The sequence below is a fragment of the Cydia fagiglandana genome, chromosome 22 (assembly GCF_963556715.1).
Source record: "Cydia fagiglandana chromosome 22, ilCydFagi1.1, whole genome shotgun sequence".
In the NCBI taxonomy this organism is placed as follows: domain Eukaryota; kingdom Metazoa; phylum Arthropoda; class Insecta; order Lepidoptera; family Tortricidae; genus Cydia; species Cydia fagiglandana.
The window spans coordinates 11,410,070-11,434,986 of NC_085953.1; the positions used below are offsets into that span (position 1 = coordinate 11,410,070).

General features: G+C 40.1%; 3 protein-coding genes and 1 pseudogene across 3 annotated transcripts in view; 1 reads left to right on the top strand and 3 right to left on the bottom strand.

The window, feature by feature from the left end:
- The window catches only part of LOC134675422 (facilitated trehalose transporter Tret1-2 homolog), a 176,474-nt gene that overhangs the window by 54,317 nt on the left and 97,240 nt on the right, over window positions 1-24,917 (bottom strand). The gene's annotated exons all lie outside the window — the stretch shown is intronic.
- LOC134675669 (facilitated trehalose transporter Tret1-like) lies at window positions 2,796-15,787 on the bottom strand. The gene is made up of 3 exons (XM_063533999.1): window positions 15,693-15,787; window positions 13,958-14,090; window positions 2,796-4,063 (listed from the first exon to the last, which is right to left on the bottom strand). Exons 1-3 carry the CDS (start codon window positions 15,732-15,734, stop codon window positions 2,796-2,798), a joined length of 1,443 nt encoding a protein of 480 aa, XP_063390069.1. The 5' UTR covers window positions 15,735-15,787.
- On the top strand, window positions 8,449-10,602 carry LOC134675624 (cytochrome P450 6B2-like). Its single transcript, XM_063533952.1, has 2 exons — window positions 8,449-9,826; window positions 10,372-10,602. The coding sequence occupies exons 1-2, from the start codon at window positions 8,458-8,460 to the stop codon at window positions 10,590-10,592; spliced, it is 1,590 nt and encodes a 529-aa protein (XP_063390022.1). The 5' UTR covers window positions 8,449-8,457; the 3' UTR covers window positions 10,593-10,602.
- LOC134675671 (facilitated trehalose transporter Tret1-like) lies at window positions 19,588-24,574 on the bottom strand (annotated as a pseudogene).

A 24,917-nucleotide genomic window follows, 5' to 3' on the forward strand; every position in this document is an offset into this window, starting at 1 on the left:
ATGTCGTTTATAATGACACTCCTCACTTTGTTATTCATCTATATGTTATATTTATTCACTTTGTTCTTTGTTGTATTGTTGACCATACCGTGGGGTCTGTTTTTTAGGGTTCCGTACCCAAAGGGTAAAACGGGACCCTATTACTAAGACTTCGCTGTCCGTCCGTCCGTCCGTCCGTCCGTCCGTCTGTCACCAGGCTGTATCTCACGAACCGTGATAGCTAGACAGTTGAAATTTTCACAGATGATGTATTTCTGTTGCTATAACAACAAATACTAAAAACAGAATAAAATAAAGATTTAAATGGGGCTCCCATACAACAAACGTGATTTTTGACCAAAGTTAAGCAACGTTGGGAGGGGTCAGTACTTGGATGGGTGACCGTTTTTTTTTTGCTTTTTTGTTTTTTTTTTGCATTGTGGTACGGAACCCTTCGTGCGCGAGTCCGACTCGCACTTGCCCGGTTTTTTTTAACCTGGTATTCGAGCGAGAAACATTCTAGACTAGTATTTTTTTCAACATTTTTTTGTGTTTGACGATCTTTTTGTGAAATTCTTAGTATTCAATTTTGATCATTATACAGATCAAAATCCAAAATTATTATGGAATAAAATTAACATCAATAAATTCCTCTTATAATTAAATTATATGTAATACTTACTACGTATACGAATTCATAAGTGCTTGTTGCTAAGCCTACCTACATGAATAAAGTATATTTGAACTTGAACTTAAAACTTGAACTTTAGCACATAGATACGGCGCGATTCGGGAAATGAATTAGAGATTAACTAGATACGATGTAGTAAAGATATGTGACGTCCCCGGATAAAGGTACCCTATGGCGGTTGGCGCTTACGCTATTATAAACGCCGCTCCAATATTATTGCGGCGCTATGTGACGTAAGCGCCAGCCGCCATAAGGTACCTTTTTCCGTGGAACGTCACATATCTTCACTATTTCATATCTAGAGAATTGCTAATTCATTTCCCGAATCGCGGTGCCAAGCCGCCATAAGGTACCTTTTTCAATGGAACGTCACATATCTTTACTATTTCATATCTAGTGAGTCTCTAATTCATTTCCCGAATCGAGCCGATATACCATTACCGCGTTTCGGTACCCTTGTTTATAGAAACAGAGGTTAGACCGTAACTCATTAGTCATTATACCAGGGGCCAAATTCGACATGTACCACTGTCAGATTTCGCATCCACGTCAAATCAACAGTTGATTTTATTCCATACTGAGTGTTGATTCCATCAACGGTGGATAATATCATTTGGTACAACCAAAACTCAACTCTAAACTAAGGGTGGTTCGGTTTGGATTGCTTGTCACCCTAACTGTGGATTGTTAATGTCAAATTTTGACATTGTACGTATTCGAGAACTTATGATTATTCCCACATCAACGGGAGATCAACACGATACGTTGCTTGTCGAATAGGCGTCCTGTATACAACAAAGATTCACCTCCTTTCGTCCGCGACGTCTAATTAGTATTCAGAATGACAATTATTATGCCAACTGCTAATAACTATGGCAGATGCAGCCTTGGCACACTTGCGATGTTTGATGGGCCATTCCTGTCACGTCGACGTCCTATTCTTGTAACTGCCATAAGCGATGATATTATAACACATCATCATTCGCTTGCCCTTGTCACAGAATAAATAATAGTACTAGGTACAGATCGAAGACTCACTCTTTAACAAAACGCGTCTGTCACGATCAGCACAGATATGGCCGCTAGGTGGCTGCAGCGCCACGCGCGGCTTATGGCAAACCACAAAATTGGAGTCGAACGGATGTACTTTTAGCTACCTGTAGCAAAGCGACGAAATCGCGGAGTGAGCCACGCCTGCCTTTGTCCCATCTTGGGGTCGGCGCAGCATGTCTTTTTCTTCCATACCTCTTTATCATCCGTCAGTTCATTCACTTGCGTTTGTTTCATTTCATCTTTTCCTCGTACCTCCCTCCACATTCATTCTTATGGGTCCTCTACACGATGGGCCAGCGCCGGCCACTCCAAGGGACGCAGCCATGCGGTAGAATGAGATATCAATATCACTTGCTCCCTCTAACGCATAAATGCGTCCCTTGGAGTGGCCGGCGTTGACCCATCATGTAGAGGAGCCATTAAAGGGTGAAATGCCAATGCCATATAATATATAGTATATGTTATAATATTTCATTATTTACATTTAACTGTTTTGAAAACATGTTATAACCAGGGAACAAAACAAAATAGCTTACTAGTTATGTACTATAATATATTAATAAATTACTATAAAATTACTTGTTCACTATAAAAAGAAGGTTCCTTTAACAAATCCGTAATTACGAGTATGTATTTCACTTTAAGATTAATAAAAAAGGAAAAATTTATTGACCCAAAAAAAAAAAATATTAACAGTACCTTCAGATCCACAGCGCAGGCTTCGTCACCATACAGATAGCTCATCCACCACAGGTTTCGTCAAAATAACGTGTATACTTTCACATATGTCATCCGCAACACGCATCGTCAAATTTAATTAAAAGAAAATTGGCCATTAGGTATACATAACACAATAACAAGCCATAAACCTATATCCTAATCCGGTAAGTACCCGGCACAAACGTCCCCAAAATACCAGCGGCGTTCCCGCGCTGAATAGCCAAGATTAATTAAATTAATTATTAATTAGATTACTTAAATTAATTATTAAGTAGATTAATTAAATTAATTATTAATTAGATTACTTAAATTAATTATTAAAAAGATTAATTAAATTAATTATTAAGATTAATTATTTATTTAAGATCGACTTAATATCAGACTCATCGGCCGACTGACCTTTGCGGGTCCCTCGGAATTCCTCCTCAATATCCTGAAGGATCCTGTCTTTAGTCTCTGGAAGCATCCACCAGGACACCAACAGACTGTACCCGACCATCCCAGAGTATAACCAGTATGTACCATGAAGACCTAAAGTACTAAAGAAGAATGGGTTACATTTCAACGTGATAAAAAGATTTGATGACAGAAATAGTACCGATAATGTTCCGGCCAAACCTTTGTATTCCAAAGGAAATACTTCACCCGCTATAATATTTGGCAATGGAACTGATCCGGTAGCTATAGAAAACATGTGTATATGGATCAGCGTTATACCTATCAAAGGATGATCATAAGGCAAAATACCTTTAGACTTAAAGTAGGCATAAACACCTATAGTCATGAATGATAAGACATTGATACTAATGGTAGAGATAAGCATAGGCCTTCGCCGAAATCTTCGAATAACAAATACTGCACAGAAGTTGGATACGATTCTCTGAATGTCCATGGAGATAATCATCAGTGAAACGTCAACCTTTCCGATGATCGTGTGGAATATTTCCTGAGTGTACGCTGCCAGGATATTAGCGCCAGACCATTGTCCAATCATGTACAAGTGCATGACCAAAATCAACGGCTTGTAAAACTCCTTTTTTCTGAAAACTCTCCTGTAATATTGAAATTTGCTTTCAGCGCTTTGTTTTTCGTCGTTTTTTAATTCATTCGACATATGGGTTTTGATCATCTTTTCTAGTTCTTCCTCTTCATCATAGCCTCTTAACCAATGAAATGTTTTTCTACATTCATCATATCTTCCTTTAGAAACTAAATAGCTTGGAGATTCTGGAGAATGTATCACTACCATTAAATTAACAAAAGATATCACAGCACATACGAGAGCTATCTCTTCCCATGTAAAATAAGAACCAAGAGCATGAGTGATTAGAGTTCCACATGCAATAGCTAATGATATAGTTGTCAAGAAAGCTCCTCTATTCTTTGGGCTGGTGTATTCGCCGATTAAAACAGAACACAAAGAAGCAGAGAGTCCCATGGAGAAACCCTGAAGGAACCGGGCGATGATCAGGGTTGCCACGCTAGTGGCGAAGAGGATGCAGAACCAGCCGGAGATCATGAAGCTGACGCTGATGATGTTGGCAGCCCTGCGGCCGAGGCTGTTCATGATGAATGGCAGCGTCAGGGCCCCGGTGACTAGGGCGATGCTAATGATGGATGCTGTGAAGTAAGGAAATAAATCATAAAATATGAAGAAGAAGTAACTAAATTGAAACGTAACGTCAGCGCTAATTGTAAGCCTATCAGAATTATGATAATACGTTAAGTAAGTAAGGTACATCGTATATCGTATGCCCTGGGGGAAACATGCAGGTAAGGGCTTACATACAAATGTATTTGCGCCTCATTCGGCCTTTTATACCTTTAGAATTAGAAACCGGGGTCACCTAGCAGTGTATTGATACTTATTCAGTTTATCTTTATCTTTAGTTTATCTTATGATGATACAATTTATGATGACAATAATCAACAGTACAGTATGAAGGCATAAAATATTAATTTTCGTCTGAAAGTCAGTAGTTTTTCGAACTGAAACGATCAATTCTTGTTGACAGATAAGAATCTTTTTAGATGCGACAGAACGATATCATGGTTACTGAACCATCAGTCGCATGGCTGTCTGCCTTTTAATGTAATTAGCAATCGAAAAGTTTAATAACCTCATATATATACACCAGGCATAATAATGTAACTAAGTGACATTGGAAAATAACGAATGAATAAGTTATCGAATGTCACACGGTTGTTACTTCTACAAGTGACGCTGAAATCACATCACGACCTTACATCAAAATGGCGTAAGGCAAAGGTTCTAGTACTCGACATGCTAATGCCCTATAGATCACCTTGCTGTCACCTCTATTGACAATAACATAATTGTTTCAAGATGATAAGTATGTTCTGGGACCGCGTCGAACACCAGTACGTTTACCTTATTTCGTATATTCCCAATTTTAAGTACCTACGGTACCATAATTTAGTGTTATTATTTATTATTGTAATTGTAATTGATACTTACATAATATTATGCTTACAACACTGACTTCACTTCTAATATTTTTATTTTATTTTTTATTAGCCTATAAGAGTGTCCCACGGCTGGGCAATGGCCTCCCCTCTTTCCCGCCATTTGGTCCTATCCGATGCACACTCCCGTCACTCTTTACAATTTTTTTACTAGCCTACTTTGGTGTCCCACTGTCATATTATGTCCCAATATCATTCACCAATTACTATGAAAATTAGGTAAGCGAGCGACGGCACATACACTGAAAACAAACCACCATATCAGATCGATATCAAAGATTTCATAGTATACTAGATTACTTAATGAAAACTTCTAGATTAGAATCAATTAGTCATTATTTCCATTAATAAGTAGGTAATGACTGATTACTGAATTAAGGATGACTCACGTTGGAGCGGTCCGGGTCAAAGCCGAGACGTCCGAAATTTCTTTATCAGCGTTCACCATGATAATGCCATTTTTTCAACTAATAAGGTGTAAAAAACCGGGCAAGTGCGAGTCGGACTCGCGCACGAAGGGTTCCGTACCATAATGCAAAAAAAAAAAACAAAAAAAAGCAAAAAAAAAAACGGTCACCCATCCAAGTACTGACCCCCGCCGACGTTGCTTAACTTTGGTCAAAAATCACGTTTGTTGTATGTACTTTTAGTATTTGTTGTTATCGGCAACAGAAATACATCATCTGTGAAAATTTCAACTGTCTGGCTATCACGGTTCATGAGATACAGCCTGGTGACAGACGGACGGACGGACGGACGGACGGACAGCGAAGTCTTAGTAATAGGGTCCCGTTTTACCCTTTGGGTACGGAACCCTAAAAATGACAAATGGTTTTAAATAATGTATAATGGTATTGACATTTGTTTTAAAGTGTGTGGTATTTTTTTCAATTTTTCCTTTAATATTAAGAAATAGAAATGTTTCAAATATTATCTACTTGATGATAAAAATTACTAAGTTTTGATCAAAATTCTTCCAGACCTAAAACATGGTCCGTTGAGTCGGTTCAAATTCTTGCAAAAGCCGAAAAATGATAAGCTGTGTAAAATAACGTATGACGTGTAACATTGCAAACAAGCTTGCCAAATTTTTATCTACGATAGCGTAATTTATATTTAATGGATCTAGATATTCAAGATCATAATCGGTATTGATAAATAATGAGTTTTCGAATGTTTCCAACTGTATAAGATTTCTGGAATAAAACAATTTCATTTCATTTCATAAGATGTAATCAGGACCCCTATTCGACAAGCGACGTTTGACTATCGTGTTGATCTCCCGTTGATGTGGGAAAAATCATAAGTTCTCGAATACGTACAATGTCAAAATTTGACATTAACAATCCACAGTTAGGTTGACAAGCAAACCAAACTGACCCACCCTTAGTTTAGAGTTGAGTTTTGGTTGTACCAATTGATATTATCCACCGTTGATGGAATCAACACTCAGTATGCAATAAAATCAACTGTTGATTTGACGTGGATGCGAAATCTGACAGTTGTACATGTCGAATTTGGCCCCTGACTTTTACTATTTCAAAGTCAGTGTCAAAATCAAGAGTCAGAAATGAGAGCAACGGATCGGATATATATCGGCGGCCGATCGTAAGATCAGGCAGAACGTAATAGTTAGGGAGGCGAATAGGGGAATTTTCGGCAATACTCGAGCGTGGCAGTTTAAGATATGAGAGATACCTTAGACCTAATAGAACAACCTTGTAAAGTATTTAGCTCTATATGTAGTGACGCGCGCCTAGGATAGACGATCAGATTAGTAAAAAAAAATGGATAGTCTGAAATACTCGAGCGCGTCAGATTAAGATATTGGGGGTTGATTTTAGTGTTTAAAGACTAAATTTAACTAATCTGACGATAAGTCCTTGACGCCGCCGAGTTATAGGGTCGCGAACTTGTAAAAAAAAACGTTAATCCGGCATTCTCGAGCGCGAGTTTTTTATTTTGAAGAATATAATCTAAAACTTACTAAAAATACAAAATCTGCCGGTTTCCGCATGACCGGAAGTGTGGAGGAGCCATTTCGTCTTCCTAAGAACGCGTTGCGGCATATAAGTCGCGAACGATACATTTTACAAAAAAAAAGTTTAAATAAACAAAAAAGGTAATTTTATTTTACACAAAAAAGGTCTCTTTACATTTTTGTCCAAAGTTAAAACTTTTTGACTTGAAGCATCATAAAATCGGTCAGATTAAGAGAACCCACCAACATTTTTGTCAGATTAAAAAAATATGCTTTCAGGATACCGAGATAAACCTCCCCTATGAAAATCTGACGCGCTCGAGTATTTCAAAAAAACTTTTTTTTTTGCATTTATAAAAATTCATCGTAACTTATCGTCACGCCGAAATCGTCAGTTTTTTTAAAGGAAGCTTCCTTGGGGCCTACTTAACACCCCTTCCGAAAATCTGACGCGCTCGAGTAAATTTTTTTTTTTGCATTTTTGACTACTTTATATGCCTACCCCCACCACGCAAACCGGCAGATTAGTATACCGTTGTTATCAGAGGCACTCGGGGCATACGTAGTATGAATATCTGACGCGCTCGAGAATGCCCAAGTAACTGTTTTTTTTTAACATTTTTGAAAAACCGTACACGCCAAACCCACCGCCAAAATGGTTTTTGCCATACGAGCTTTTCTTTTCGAAATTATTTTATCTTTCGATTTTGATAGGTCTCGACGGCGCCGTTGAATTACGCCATTTAGCTACCTCGCCTCCCTAACTATAATGTTCCTGTGTAATGTGTTGACGGTAGTCACATTAAAACAAAAGTAGATTAGAATGATAGGTAGAATAAATTCGTTAGGTTGCCGTCAAACTGATCATCAGGAATACGAGCACCGCGTAGTTTATCATCACAATTACTCTGAAAAAACACTTCTTTTAAAATTTTGCTAGTCAGATCTAAAAGGTAAACGTACTGGTAATCATTTATGTACCATCAGTACTCGTAATAATAATAATTCAGCCTATATACGTCCCACTGCTGGGCACAGGCCTCCTCATTCGCGAGAGGGCTTGGGCTATAGTCTCCACGCTAGCCCAATGCGGATTGGGGACTTCACATACATCTTTGAATTTCTTCACAGATGTATGCAGGTTTCCTCACGATGTTTTCCTTCATCGAAAAGCTAGTGGTAATTATCAAATGATATTTCGTACATAAGTTCCGAAAAACTCATTGGTACGAGCCAGGATTTGAACCCGCGTCCTCCGGATTGAAAGTCGGGCGTCATATCCACTCGGCTACCACCGCTATACTCGTATTTACTGGAAACCCCATTATCAATAGCTATCTATTATAGATCTAGATTAAAATATATTTATATGTACATACTGTATATATGTAGGTAATGCAATAGGTACAGGATGTCTAAATGTGTTGGAACTTTTATCAATATTTAGATTAATATCAGATAACAGTGATTAATTGACTATCCAATATTTATATAAAAGACTAGCCGCTGGTTTAATCCCCATTGATTGCTATAAACCCAAAGCAAAATGATTTTTTTAATTGCCGGCGTCATCATTGCCTTCTTGTATTGGTACTGTACCAGAACTTTTTCATACTGGAAAAACAGGGGAGTGAAACATGACCCACCAGTACCAGGACTTGGGAATAATGCGGACCAAGTCTTCGCCAGGAAGAGCATGTCACAAGTCATCGAGGACGTCTACTGGAGGTATCCGAACGAGAAAGTCGTTGGTTTCTACAGACTGACCCAGCCAGAACTGGTGATTAGGGACCCTGATGTAATAAAAAGTGTGTTTACGACCGATTTTTCGTATTTCTACGCCAGATCGCACCTTGGAAGCGAAAGCGGAGATCAAGTTGAACCTCTGAGGAGGAACATGTTGGTTGCGGAAGGTGATTTGTGGCGGTTGTTGAGGCAGGGATGTTCTCCGGCGTTTACCATGGGAAAGCTGAAAGCTATGTTTCCGCTGATCGTAGAGCGAGCTGAGAGGCTTCAGGAGCTGACGCTGGGGCTCGTGGAGCGCGGCGCTCCCATCGACGCGCGGGACCTCATGGCCCGCTTCACCATCGACTTCATCGGAGCCTGCGGCCTCGGCATCGACGCCGCAGCCCTCAATGACGACAACTCCCCGTTCCGAAAACTCGGTGAACAAATATTCCACATAGGACCTAGAGAAATCATCATATACATCCTAAAAGAACTGTTCCCCGGCAAATTCCCGTTTCTGAAATATTTCGGTCAATTCGAGGAATATTTACTTCACCTGGTGCGAGAGATTCAGAATATGAGGAACAACACGCCGTCGGGGAGGAATGATTTTGTGGATTTGTTGATGGAGATGAAAAGGAAGGGGAAGATCGAAGTGGAGTCCATGGAGAGACGGAAGCCAGATGGCACTCCGGAGCGAGTGTCAATGGAGTTGGACGATATGCTGATGGCTGCTAATGTGTTCATGTTCTTCGGAGCCGGTTTCGAGACGGCTTCCAATTCCACAAGCTTCACACTCCACGCACTGGCATACAACCCGGATAAACAAAAGAAAGTCCAACAAGAAATTGACAGAGTGCTCGCTAAGCATGGAAACAAGCTTAGTTGGGATGCGATTAAAGAGATGCAGTATTTGGAATGGACGTTCAAGGAAGGCTTGCGTATGCAGCCACCAGTGGGACATATAGGGAGGACGTGTAAAAGAAAATACACCTTCCAGCAGCTAGGTTTGACCATCGACGAAGGAGTGAGAGTGAGGATATCAGTTCAGGCGTTGCACAACGACCCACTGTATTGGGATAGCCCTGAGGAGTTCAGACCTGAAAGGTTTAGCCCGGACGAATATAACGAAGCCAGAACAAAATATACCTATGTACCTTTTGGCACTGGACCGCGGGTATGTGCTGGTAAGTTAAACAAATTATTTAATTTGCTTTGTGAACTTTTTAGGATTCCATAAACGAACTGTGCTTTCTTATAGTTTAATTTTTTAATATTTCAAAATTGTATGAATCGGTCTTAAGCAACATTCTTAATAATAGTTTTATAATAATCACTAGCGTTATTCATAAACGTCTGTCAAGTCTAACCATTGATGGAGTTAGACGTTAGACTAAGATAAGTCTGACACGATTTTGATAGCACACTCAGTGTAAGTGTTATTATAAACGTCATACTTCTATGAAATTATGACGTTTATTTTTTTCTATTACCTTTTTATTCTTAAGGTGACAGTCCATTTCCAACGACAGCCGCATTACTGTTCATTTTATTATGGAAATTGACAATGACAGCGACGCGTTCAGTACCGGTAGCGCAGCTGCGGTTAGAAATGGAATGTTACCAGTATCCGTCGTCGCTCTGATGTGTTTCTGAGTCTGCGTCGTCAACCCAAGTTTAGCAAATTATTCTCATTTTGTACATTTGTTGATTTCTCACTTCTTTTTTTCAGGTGAACGTCTCGGCATGATGCAGTCGCTAGCCGGCTTGGCAGCCGTATTGTCCCGTTTCACAGTGGAACCAGCACCAAACTCCACACGGAACCCCACAATAGACCCCAAGTCCAACATCACCCAAGGAGTGGTCGGAGGGCTACCACTCATCTTCAAGGAGAGGAAGAACTTCCAAACTGAACCGTTACTCATAGAAGAGTTTCCAGTCAGAGCATTATAGTCAGTAGATGGCGCTGACGAGATAGAGATTTTAGACATCTTTTTTACATACAAAGGAATTTTAGATTTTGGACCCCTGAAAGGGTGAAGCAAAATAGGAAGTTCATTATATCACAAATTGTGTGCGGGCAGGCCGGGGTTCAGGCAAACCGAAAAGGAGATGGCGGGACAACTCGGAGGCATTCTCCAAATGATGGAAAAATGCCGATGACAGACTCGAGTGGAGAAAACGAGGGGAGGCCTTTGCCCAGCAGTGGGACACCAAAGTAGACTAATAAAAACAAGAAATGAAATTGTCTGCTTTGTTTGGAAGTATTCCGCCAAATACGAGAGCGCTGGTGGCCTAGCGGTAAGAGCGTGCGACTTGCAATCCCGGAGGTCGCGTGTTCACACCCCGACTCGTACCAATGAGTTTTTCGGAACTTGTGTACGAAATATCATTTGATATTTACCAGTCGCTTTTCGGTGAAGGAAAACATCGTGAGGAAACCTGCATACATCTGCGAAGAAATTCAAAGGTGTATTGTGAAGTCCCCAATCCGCATTGGGCTAGCGTGGGGACTATAGCCCAAGCCCTCTCGCGCTCGAGAGGAGGTCTGTGCCCAGCAGTGGGACGTATATAGGCTGAATTATTATTATTCCGCCAAATTAAGATCGTGGACATCTTTGTCATGTGAGAGAAAAATGAATTGTTTTTGGAATCAGTGGTTGTTCTTGATTTTTTTTTATAGTTATGGCTGTGAGGAATATTGTGTATTTTTATAACTGTTCACGTTTAGAATAATGTAATGTAAGGGTTGAAACAGATGCACTGCCTACTTCAATTCGCAGTCGACGTTAGTAATAACATCCGTTTTTGGCCATATTTTTTATACTTTTGACAAGACTGAGGTTTCCCTCATCCTTGTTGGACCTTCGTGTTGGATCTTATATTTTATTTTTAAGTTGTTGTGTTATATACTTGGTCAAGCAGATCTTGTCAGTAGAAAAAGGTGGCAAATTTGAAAAACGTAGGCGCGAAGGGATATCGTCCCATAGAAAATTTGAATTTCGCGCCTTTTTTTACTGACAAGGTTTGCTTGACCAGCTATATTAAAATATTTTATAGTTAACTAATTCTGTGTTTCCATTTTAGTAGGCTCTTCAATCCTATAACTAGAGTCGGACCAAGAAAAGTCTGCAGCGAATAGCTCCATAATTTCATAGAAGTTTGAAGTTTAAAAAATAACACTTGCACTGCGTGGGCTATCAAACCCCCTGCACACTTTTCTTAGTCTGACTCTATTTAAGCCGAATGCACATGCAGTTACCTTAGACCACTTAGACGGACTCTAGATGTCAACGTCACTTTTGTTTACTTTTCAATATAATTGACGTGTGTCATTATACTCAAGTACAGTCAAGTGTCAAAATATGGGTGCAGACATCATACTCAAAAAATAAATATGTCCCATAAGTCCTATGTCAGCGAATGAAGAACTTTTTTTTTTCAATAGCCTAGTTTGTGTCCCACTGCTGGGCAAAGGCCTCCCCCTTCTTCCGCCACTCGTCACGGTTTTGTGCATGTTCCCGCCAGTCGCTGCAAAAAGCGTCAAGGTCATCCCGCCATCTTAAGAACTATGAGACATAATTTTGAGTAAGTTGTGTGCACCCATATTGTTACACTTGACTGTACCTACCACACAAAATAGTCTCAGGCGTGGCTCACTCCGCGATTTCGTCGCTTTGCTACAGGTAGCTACAAGTACATGCGTTCCACACCAATTTTGGTGGCTAGCCATAAGCCGCGCGTGGCGCTATTGCCAGCTAGCGGCCATATCTGTCCTGATAGTAACAGACGCGTTTTGTTAGAGAGTGAGTCTTCTGTACCTAGTACTATTATTTATTCTGTGCTATTAGGAAAATTAAGAGCGAATATCACAATTTTAGGGACGCTTATGGCGCTTAGTGATTTCCCGCCTACATTTTGTTTTATTATGAACTATGTGTTGGGTTGTGTTTCTATGTGTAGAAGCCTAGTAAAAGGTCACACTTTGTCGTTTACCATAAGGACGAGATTTGCTCGTATCTTTATACGAATAACCTGTCGAATTGTCCTTATGGCAAGCGATAATCTGTCCAATCGTCTTTATACTTAGAAAAAATAAGTCGTCTCTTATATCAGAACCCAGAAACTTTCAGTTTGGCCCACGTATCGACGAAGTGGGACTTTTTGCTTGGAAACGACACATACCGGGTGTGGCCTGTAATATGAGCAAAAAATTAAACTGTAGGCTATACTCATACTGACCAACATTTGTTCAGCGACTTTTAAAAATAACTTGTGGTTTGATTTTTAATACACTTTAACCCTTTGTGTCACAATTTTTTATTAATTACACAATTTTTAGTAATAAAAGCGTGCAGTAGTGTATGGCTTAACGATGACTAAAATAAGGGAAAAAAAATTTAGTCAATTTTGAAGGGGATGTATGTAAATAGGGGGCTATTCATAAATTACGTCATTTCAAATTAGGGGGGGGGGTCTGGACATCGGATGACGGTAGCATGAAGTAGGAGGAAATGGGGTCATTTGAAGCATGATTTTTGGATGATTATAGGGGGGGGGGTCAAAAATCGTCAAAAATCGATGACGTAATTTATGGACAGCCCCTAGGTGGTTGGTATAGATGACCACCAGGACGAAAAGCTAAGACGCAATGTATTGCGAATTTTGTTATGTTTAAGGCGTGACAAGCAACGTCAATCACAATGATATGGCGTGGCGATGGCGTCCATTGAAGATAATATTTATTTTGTATGAAAAATAGGGAGTCTAAATACTTCATAATTTTTAAAAGTTGTTGAACAAAAGTGTCACCGTTTGAGGAGTACAATCTAAGTTTTAATTATTTGCTCGTGTTACAGGCCACACCCGATATAATCTGCGAACTGCGACGTAAATACTAAATACCACGCCTTGACACATTATCGTATGAAAAAGATAATGGTAATCAGATGCAACTGATGACAATATTTTCTGATAATGATAAAACAATAATAAGCTATGCAACAACAATAACACTGCCAAGCCCTCTTCTTCCTCGCGTTAATCCGGCATTTTGCCACGGCTCATGGGAGCCTGGGGTCCGCTTGACAACTAATCCCGAGAATTGTCGTAGGCCCTAGTATTTACGAAAACCACACAGAAGGGTAACTGGTAAATATCAAGATATTTCGTACATTTTAGTTCCGAAAAACTCATTGGTACGAGCCGGGGTTTGAACCTTTGAACCCGCGACCTCCTGATCGAAAGTTGCACGCTCTTACCGCTAGGCCTACAGCGCTTCACCTTGTCTAAATCCTTTATTAAATTAACAAACCTACCAATCCATGAACCGGAGGCATCGTCAAGAGGAATGAACGCCGAGGCCTGAAGCTGAGGTAACAGCACGGACGTGAAGCCGACTACGAGGCCGTGGGACATCAGGGTCATAGACACCCCTGAGGTCACGAAACACTGGAACACATACATTTGGGGCATTATCTATGAAAAGGGACCTTACTGTCGATGGCGCTTACGCCGCACAGCGTCGAGCGGCATTGTATTTATATCGGAGCATCGTCAATAATGGCGTAAGCGCCATCGACAATAAGGATAAAGATAGATAAAGTCACATTTAGTTAAGATCAAGGTCATTTAGTTAAGGTGGAAGATGGGCAAGACCGTCTATCACAAGTATCAGATAAGACCGTCTACAATTCTACATGCTCTTTCATCGCTTCTCACTCTTGCGTTTTGTACATATATTCCATTTACAGAAGGTCGGAAGAGCAGAAGGAGCGAAGCTTCTTGGCCGTCTTCCCAACTAAAAATTTTACATGCCGTTCTTCCCCACATTTACATACGTCTTTCCTAAACATACATACCTACTTTAAGCTTAATTTTTCGTGGTGGACCATCATAGGCAAATCTCACACTCCTTTAAAAACAATCCCATCCCATTGGTTGGTTAACCTAATACTATAATGACCACGTTGTACAGTCAACAACATCAGACCTAGGAATACGGGCAAAGTGCCAAAAATATGTATACACGACCTTAATGTACAGGCAATAAAGTACTGTATACATATTTTTGACACTTTGCCTGTATTCATAGCTCTGTTGTTGACTGTACAAAGTCGTAACAAGCACCTTGAACTTTCAATAGATTGTAGACTCTATCTCTATCACCAATGAGTGGCGTTTACAATGCCTATCTACCTGTTTCCACGTGTTTAAGGCCTGTGCACACCGGCTGCGTGTGCGTGACGTGCACGTGCGCGTGCCGCGTTGTAGTATACAGATCCTTATGAGAGACGGCACACCGCTTGCGTGACGTGTGCGTGTGCGACTCCAATATTTTAGCGCACGCACACGCGCACGTCACGCACACGCAAGCCGGTGTGGCTCGGCCTTTAGTTGTTTATGCGTGTAGCTGACTATCTGAGAATGGTAATTTAGAAAGGTGAAGGCACTTTTCCTATTATTGGACTTGAAATAGCATCGTATCATAGGGATAGTAGAACTTATTGACTTTTCTTATCCTCTAGAGTTAAGCCTTGTGTATGTAGCCTAAGTAGTCTAACGCCAGCTGGCCTTTAGACCACATTGAAATAACTAGGGGAGACCGAGGTGAGTTGTGAGAGGAGAGTTGTGACATCGTCGATTTTTTGGAATCTATTAACTAGAAACTAGGTCGCAATAGCGCGCGTTTGTTAGTTCAAGTTACGAGCTAACAAACGCACACTGTTGCGACCTAGTTTCTAAAAAAATAAAATAGATTCCAAAAAATCGACGATGTCACAACTCTCCTCTGCCACAACTCACCTCGGTCTCCCCTACAATATTGTAAAGTGTCATTCTATGGAATATGCTAACTATGTAAACAAAAGTCCCTAGTAAATTCATCATTTTTGACAGTTTCAATATGGCGGTTTGTTTACATAGTTAGCAAGTTCCATAAGAATGATACTTTATGTTAACTGTAAGTATATAGGTACACAAATACTAAAACTAAACATCAAAATAAACTAATATTAATGTAAATAGTGATAAAATTAAAGTTTCAATTCATACCTGCTTGGTAAAAGGTGTGATCCATGTCGACCCAGAACACATTTTTCTCAAATTATCACGAAACTAAGATCATCACTACGAATTGTGTTAAATGTGTTCCATTTGAGTTGCACAAAACTATGTTATCTTCAGTGTACATTATATGTTGTTACTGATAAAGATGTCCGTAAAAAAGGGTTATTGAGATAAGGCTATTTTCACATTGACACCGCGATTTGTAGCGTGCGAAGCGACAATTTGTACTTTGTACATAAATAATAGTAGCACAGAATGAATAATCGTACTAGGTACTTACAGAAGATTCACTCTCTAACAAAACGCGTCTATTACGACAGATATGCATGCGCGTTGCGCGGACGTCCGTTCCGAGCGGTGCGCGGCAACTACTATATATAGCTATACACCAAAATTGGTGTGGGCCGAATGTACTTGTACCGACGCGACGAAATCGCGGAGTGAGCCAAACCTACATTCTAGTTTAATATTCGTAGGTAGCTCATTAAATAGCGCAATCAGAAGTAAACTTAAAAGCCCTTCAACGTGCACACTAGCGCCACAGCTAAATAATCGTGGTTATTTAAATTTAACGAAAGATATTGAAATAAATACAATAATTTTTAAGAAAAAAAAACCGACTTCCATGGGGGCCGATGAAAGATTATTGTAGATGGTACACTATGTAGAAAAGAAGGTAAAACCAGCCACTTTTCTACTAGCATTTCGCTTCTGTATAATGGCTCCTCTACAGGATGGGCCAACGCCGGCCCCTCCAAGGGACGCAGCCATGCGGTAGAATGAGATAGCAATATCACTTGCTCCCTCTAACGCATAAATGCTTCCCTTGGAGTGGCCGGCGTTGGCCCATCGTGAAGAGGAGCCATGAGGGTCGTAGTTCTAGCCTAACCTAACCCACTCCTCAGATAGCAGTTCGGTTCTGTGCGGATCGCAGTTCGAACCTAATCAAACCCACTTTTCAAGTAGCATTTCGTTTATGTAAGGCTCGCAGTTCTTACCTAACCTAATCCTTGTTCGGTTCTGTGAGGATCGCAGTTCAAACCTAACCTAACCCACTTAATGGCGCATGCCGTGCGGTGTACGGGGGTTTAAGCGGGAGGGGCTAGTAAGATTGGCATCATCGTACTTTATACCTACATTAATTTTATGGTAGGTAATCATAGTTGATTATTTAGTTAAGGTATCATAGTGGTTTTCTGGGTCAAGGTCCGGGTCCGAGTCCGGGTCCGAGTCCGGGTCCGAGTCCGGATCCGAGTCCGGGTCCGAGTCCGGGTCCGAGTCCGGGTCCGAATCCGGGTCCGAATCCGAGTTCGAGTCCGGGTCCGAACCGGATCCGGGTATGAGTCCGGGTCCCAGTCCAAGTCAAAAACGAAATTCGAAATCACCAAACATGTACTATGCGTCGTTGAAGAGTTCTGTTCTGATCATCATCAGCAGTTCCACTTCATCAAATGCGACAGTTTTTAATGTAAATAAATTTATGATGAAAATACAAAAAATTCTATACGTATGCCTTTAAGATTTGAGGAGTTCCCTCGATTCCTTATGGATCCCATCATCAGAACTCGAGCTTGACAGAAATGTGGCTTAAAAACTAAACTTGCTTAAGGGTCATTCCACCGTTTCGGGTGTTACACTTGAACTCATAAAATAAGGTTTTATTCGATATTGTAACAGGAACTAGGAGGTTATAACTATTGATTCATCTACTACTTTGATAATATTTTCCTTTCCTGTACGCATATTATTAAAGTATAAGAGAAATAACGAGAGAATCACTAAAAAGTAGCTGTTTCGGGCGTTACGCAAATTGGCCTATACCTTCTGACCATCAGTACCAAAATGCATAATTAAGCGAATTTTATCAAGTAAGCTCCAGTTTTATTTATGTCAAGTAGTAATAGTTAGTATAGTCTACTGAAACACTGAAGTAATACTTAGTATCACTTCTTGTTTAATTTTAATAAAATAAATTACCTGTTTCGGGTGTTACTCATGGTTCATTTCGGGTGTTACGAGTACGAAATTAAGACAGATTTATACGAAATTATGGCTCATTTTATTGAAATTATTGTCTTTTTAATAAATTCGATTAAAAATATAAGTAATAAATGCTGAATTATTTTAAAATACATTATCTTAACAATAAAAACTGTTTCTCAAAGATATCATAATTATTTTTCTTTCGATGCGAATATTTCCGAAAATATTCACTTAATCAAAAACTTGTTGAAGGTGACACCTATTCATTTTGAAAGATCTATCCAACGACACCCCACATCACAGGGATAAATGCAAAAAAAAATTAAAAATATTTTTTTTGTACAGGAGCTACCATAAAAAAACATTTTTTTTCGGTTTTTTTTTGTGACATGAAGGTTCGGTATGTTTTCTATGGAAATAGGTTAGTTTTGACTTCTTAAACCAGTTTTCATTTTTCAACCCTTTGGTAGCGTTTCTTATGGAATGACCCTTAACAAACATAACGAAGAGGACAAATCGCCAAACGTGAACTATGCGTCGTTGAAGAGTTCCATTCTGATCATCATCAGCAGTTCCACTTCATCAAATGCGACAGTTTTTAATGAAAATGCTTGATTTTCTGATGAAAATACAAAAATCTCTATACGCATGCCTTTAAAATTTGAGGAGTTCCCTCGATTTCTCATGGATCCCATCATCAGAACTCAAGCTTGACAAATTTGTGGCTTAAAAACTTAACTTGCTTAACAAACATAACGAAGAGGACAAATCGCCAAAGGTGAACTATGCGTCGTTGAAGAGTTCCGTTCTGATCATCATCAGCAGTTCCACTTCATCAAATGTCACGTTTTTGAATGTATATGCTTGATTTGTTGATAAAAACACAAAAATCACCATATGTATGCCTTTAAGATTTGAGGAGTTCCGTCGATTCCTCATAGATCCCATCATCAGAACTGGATTTTGACAAAAACGGGACCAATCTGTATGCATATACATACAATCAAAAAAATAATTTTCAAAATCGGTCCAGTAATGGCGGAGATATGGAGTAACAAACATAAAAAATAAAAAAAATAAAAAAAATAAAAATAAAAAAAAACATACAACCGAATTGATAACCTCCTCCTTTGGGATTTGGAAGTCGGTTAAAAAGGGGGCCGCTACGTACTGTATTGTGTATTTGAGTACCTTTTGAATACATCAAACTAGTTTTTGTGTTGCTGGTTTCGTCGATCTAGGAACTCAAAACAAAAACGGCCGTTTTAACTTTGGACTCATAGATTGACGAATCCAGCAACATAAAAACTAGTCAATATATAGCGGGGTTCCGTCGACTCAGGGAACGAGTCAAAGATTTTCACGTTTCACGATATGCCTAGGAATTTCACGATATGCCTGATCTTACGATCGGCCGCCGACATATAAAGCCTTCGCCTGCATGTCACGTTTGACAAAACTATGTAAATCGTTGTAGTGTGACCTTTATCTATTCTCTACTACAGTCAGCAGCAGAAGTTGCTTGATAAGCGGGCGAGGTGTTCTAAATCACATTGACATGCTCTTATTCTCTTAACAATAAAGTCGCGTCAAGATCATTTTGATTAGCAACTTCTGCTGCTGACTGTACTAATACGGAAAGACACGCACCAAATTTTATTGCTAGCTAATCGTTATCGTGTGGCTTTTACGGCGCTTAGCAAACAATATTGTATCTCAAGACCTATGTAAAAAGGTCTGTAGGATACTCAATTCAATTCATATTATTTCAAATTTAGTCGGCTCAAAAGTATTCTTAGTGACTTTTGCTTTAACAAAAATCATTATACTTCGTTTTTTAAGCATTAGAAAAATGGTTAACAATGTTGATGTAATTATTTATTCACTGTGCCCCTACCTGACACTGTTTGCCTATATACTCAGTAATAGACTCGATGGCTTTCGATGATAACCTAAATCATGGGGGCACTGCACCTCCGGTCTGCATTGTGCAATTTTAAAGACGTCAGCGATAACGTCGACATTAACTCTTCCGGCGACAACGGACGTCCCATAAACTCCTCCTCGATATCCTGAAGAGTTCTATCCTTGGTCTCAGGTAACACCATCCAACACACGACCAGGCAATACCCGACTATCCCAGCATACATGCAGTACGCCCCAGGGAGGCCTATCGTCGCAAAAAGATACGGCAATGTCTTGACCGTCAGGAAAAGATTCACAGAAACGAAGAGGACGCTTATGCCGCCAGCTAAGCTTCTGTATTCTAATGGAAACAACTCTCCAGCTATTATTAGAGGTAGCGGTACTGTTCCTGTAGCAATAGAAAACATGTGGATATGAGCTAGAATTACACCTATTAATGGATGGTCGTATGGAAGATAACCATGTGTTTTGGCGTAAGTATACGCAGCTATCGTGAGGTAAGCACAAATGTTGATTAACGCAGTGCTTAACAATATAGTCCGTCTTTTTATTTTTTTGATGACGTATACAGCGCTAGAGTTTGATATGATCCTCTGTGTGCCAAGACTGATAATGATCAGACTGAACATGGCATTTGGTCCAACCACATTCTCTAATATCTTGGTGGTGTAAGCTGACATAATGTTCGCACGTCCCCATTGTCCTAACGTATAAAGGTGCATCATTATAAATATTGGTTTATAGAATTGTCTTTTTCGCACCGTCTCATTCAAATACACTAAACCGCTCTTCAGTTTCCATAGAAAAGAATCGTTTACACCAGCATCGTCTTTAGATTCCCTGAGAATAGCACTTGTTTCCATCATTGCATGTAGCTCTTCCTCTTCTTCGTACCCTCTAAGCCATCTAAAGACTTGTTCACATTCCTCGTATCGTCCTTGATCAGCTAACCAGCTTGGCGATTCGGGTGAATTGATCACAATCAACAAATTGGTAAAAGATATAAAAGCGCATAAAAGAGCTGCTGTTTGCCAACCGAAATAAGACCCAACTGTGTGAACAGTTAGGACCCCAATTGCGATGGCTAGAGAGAGGGTCGCAAGGAAAGCGCCTCTGTTCTTTGGGCTTGTATACTCTCCTATAAGTACTGGTCCTAGTGTTGCGATCATTCCCATGGAGACCCCCTGGAGGAACCTGGCGAGCAGAAGGCCAGAGACGCTGGTGGCCAGGAGGATGCTAAACCAGCCGACCAGCATGGGCAGGATGCTGACCAGATTGGCGGTTTTGCGGCCAATTTTGCCATTATCGTGGGGACGATGAAGTTTCCAGTCACGAGAGCGAAGCCAAGAATTGAAGCTGAAAATTAAGACATGAAACATGATTTGAGAAATATTGATCTTTTTCATTAATTTTATTTATTAGATACTGCCTTATATGTAGCATTAAATACGCCTTTTGTACGAGGTGTATTTGCAGGCAGGTATATAGTAAATAAATAAATATTCTGAGACAAATTTACACAGATCGACCTAGTCCCACAGTAAATTCAACAAGCCTTTTTAAGACTGTATTAATAAAATACACTAGCGTATAGTTACATAAATATGTAATAAGTATACGTAAAAAAAATCCATAATTCTGGAATAAAAGTCCGTATTGGTCTATCAAGAAAAGTCTGCGGCGATTTTGATAGCCCACGCAGTGCAAGTGTTATTTATACCTACGTCATAATTTCATAGAAGTTTGACGTTTAAAATAACACGTGCACTGCGTGGGCTATTAAAATAGCTGCAGACTTGGTCTAACTCTAAATGCCCTTACCCGTTTCAAACCCAGGACCTCCCAAAGTGTCATTCTATGGAACTTGCTAACTATGTAAACAAGTCACTAGTTAGGGTTCCGTACCCAAAGGGTAAAACGGGACCCTATTATTAGGGTTCCGTACCCAAAGGGTAAAACGGGACCCTATTACTAAGACTTCGCTGTCCGTCCGTCCGTCCGTCCGTCCGTCCGTCCGTCCGTCCGTCTGTCACCAGGCTGTATCTCACGAACCGTGATAGCTGGACAGTTGAAATTTTCACAGATGATGTATTTCTGTTGCCGCTATAACAACAAATACTGAAAACAGAATAAAATAAAGATTTAAATGGGGCTCCCATACAACAAACGTGATTTTTGACCAAAGTTAAGCAACGTCGGGAGGGGTCAGTACTTGGATGGGTGACCGTTTTCTTTTTGCTTTTTTTTTGCATTATGGTACGGAACCCTTCGTGCGCGAGTCCGACTCGCACTTGCCCGGTTTTAAATTCATCATTCAGAGACAATTTCAATATGGCGGTTTGTTTACATAGTTAGAAAGTTCCATAGAATGACACTTTATATCACTACCGAATAGGCCATGAGGCCGTCAAGAAAAGTGAATAGTATCCATAGTACTAGGGAATAATGCTCCCAGTACTGAGTTTGTATGGCGATAACCGGGAATTCCCGGTTATCGCCATGAAATCGCCATCGCCACAAAACTATGTTATCTTCAGTGTACATTATATGTTGTTACTGATAAAGATGTCCGTAAAAAAGGGTTATTGAGATAAGGCTATTTTCACATTGACACCGCGATTTGTAGCGTGCGAAGCGACAATTTGTACTTTGTACATAAATAATAGTAGCACAGAATGAATAATCGTACTAGGTACTTACAGAAGATTCACTCTCTAACAAAACGCGTCTATTACGACAGATATGCATGCGCGTTGCGCGGACGTCCGTTCCGAGCGGTGCGCGGCAACTACTATATATAGCTATACACCAAAATTGGTGTGGGCCGAATGTACTTGTACCGACGCGACGAAATCGCGGAGTGAGCCAAACCTACATTCTAGTTTAATATTCGTAGGTAGCTCATTAAATAGCGCAATCAGAAGTAAACTTAAAAGCCCTTCAACGTGCACACTAGCGCCACAGCTAAATAATCGTGGTTATTTAAATTTAACGAAAGATATTGAAATAAATACAATAATTTTTAAGAAAAAAAAACCGACTTCCATGGGGGCCGATGAAAGATTATTGTAGATGGTACACTATGTAGAAAAGAAGGTAAAACCAGCCACTTTTCTACTAGCATTTCGCTTCTGTATAATGGCTCCTCTACAGGATGGGCCAACGCCGGCCCCTCCAAGGGACGCAGCCATGCGGTAGAATGAGATAGCAATATCACTTGCTCCCTCTAACGCATAAATGCTTCCCTTGGAGTGGCCGGCGTTGGCCCATCGTGAAGAGGAGCCATGAGGGTCGTAGTTCTAGCCTAACCTAACCCACTCCTCAGATAGCAGTTCGGTTCTGTGCGGATCGCAGTTCGAACCTAATCAAACCCACTTTTCAAGTAGCATTTCGTTTATGTAAGGCTCGCAGTTCTTACCTAACCTAATCCTTGTTCGGTTCTGTGAGGATCGCAGTTCAAACCTAACCTAACCCACTTAATGGCGCATGCCGTGCGGTGTACGGGGGTTTAAGCGGGAGGGGCTAGTAAGATTGGCATCATCGTACTTTATACCTACATTAATTTTATGGTAGGTAATCATAGTTGATTATTTAGTTAAGGTATCATAGTGGTTTTCTGGGTCAAGGTCCGGGTCCGAGTCCGGGTCCGAGTCCGGGTCCGAGTCCGGATCCGAGTCCGGGTCCGAGTCCGGGTCCGAGTCCGGGTCCGAATCCGGGTCCGAATCCGAGTTCGAGTCCGGGTCCGAACCGGATCCGGGTATGAGTCCGGGTCCCAGTCCAAGTCAAAAACGAAATTCGAAATCACCAAACATGTACTATGCGTCGTTGAAGAGTTCTGTTCTGATCATCATCAGCAGTTCCACTTCATCAAATGCGACAGTTTTTAATGTAAATAAATTTATGATGAAAATACAAAAAATTCTATACGTATGCCTTTAAGATTTGAGGAGTTCCCTCGATTCCTTATGGATCCCATCATCAGAACTCGAGCTTGACAGAAATGTGGCTTAAAAACTAAACTTGCTTAACAAACATAACGAAGAGGACAAATCGCCAAACGTGAACTATGCGTCGTTGAAGAGTTCCATTCTGATCATCATCAGCAGTTCCACTTCATCAAATGCGACAGTTTTTAATGAAAATGCTTGATTTTCTGATGAAAATACAAAAATCTCTATACGCATGCCTTTAAAATTTGAGGAGTTCCCTCGATTTCTCATGGATCCCATCATCAGAACTCAAGCTTGACAAATTTGTGGCTTAAAAACTTAACTTGCTTAACAAACATAACGAAGAGGACAAATCGCCAAAGGTGAACTATGCGTCGTTGAAGAGTTCCGTTCTGATCATCATCAGCAGTTCCACTTCATCAAATGTCACGTTTTTGAATGTATATGCTTGATTTGTTGATAAAAACACAAAAATCACCATATGTATGCCTTTAAGATTTGAGGAGTTCCGTCGATTCCTCATAGATCCCATCATCAGAACTGGATTTTGACAAAAACGGGACCAATCTGTATGCATATACATACAATCAAAAAAATAATTTTCAAAATCGGTCCAGTAATGGCGGAGATATGGAGTAACAAACATAAAAAATAAAAAAAATAAAAAAAATAAAAATAAAAAAAAACATACAACCGAATTGATAACCTCCTCCTTTGGGATTTGGAAGTCGGTTAAAAAGGGGGCCGCTACGTACTGTATTGTGTATTTGAGTACCTTTTGAATACATCAAACTAGTTTTTGTGTTGCTGGTTTCGTCGATCTAGGAACTCAAAACAAAAACGGCCGTTTTAACTTTGGACTCATAGATTGACGAATCCAGCAACATAAAAACTAGTCAATATATAGCGGGGTTCCGTCGACTCAGGGAACGAGTCAAAGATTTTCACGTTTCACGATATGCCTAGGAATTTCACGATATGCCTGATCTTACGATCGGCCGCCGACATATAAAGCCTTCGCCTGCATGTCACGTTTGACAAAACTATGTAAATCGTTGTAGTGTGACCTTTATCTATTCTCTACTACAGTCAGCAGCAGAAGTTGCTTGATAAGCGGGCGAGGTGTTCTAAATCACATTGACATGCTCTTATTCTCTTAACAATAAAGTCGCGTCAAGATCATTTTGATTAGCAACTTCTGCTGCTGACTGTACTAATACGGAAAGACACGCACCAAATTTTATTGCTAGCTAATCGTTATCGTGTGGCTTTTACGGCGCTTAGCAAACAATATTGTATCTCAAGACCTATGTAAAAAGGTCTGTAGGATACTCAATTCAATTCATATTAT

Bases quoted from the DNA above. Each gene is read 5' to 3' on its own strand.
- LOC134675624 (XM_063533952.1), top strand. From the start codon at position 8,458: ATGATTTTTTTAATTGCCGGCGTCATCATTGCCTTCTTGTATTGGTAC. The intron at 9,827-10,371 runs GTAAGTTAAACA...TCTTTTTTTCAG, and splicing joins TGGACCGCGGGTATGTGCTG to GTGAACGTCTCGGCATGATG.
- LOC134675669 (XM_063533999.1), bottom strand. From the start codon at position 15,734: ATGTGTTCTGGGTCGACATGGATCACACCTTTTACCAAGCAG. The intron at 14,091-15,692 runs GTATGAATTGAA...TATGTGTTCCAG, and splicing joins TCACACCTTTTACCAAGCAG to TGTTTCGTGACCTCAGGGGT. The intron at 4,064-13,957 runs GTAGGTTTGTTA...CTTACTTCACAG, and splicing joins TGCCTCCGGTTCATGGATTG to CATCCATCATTAGCATCGCC.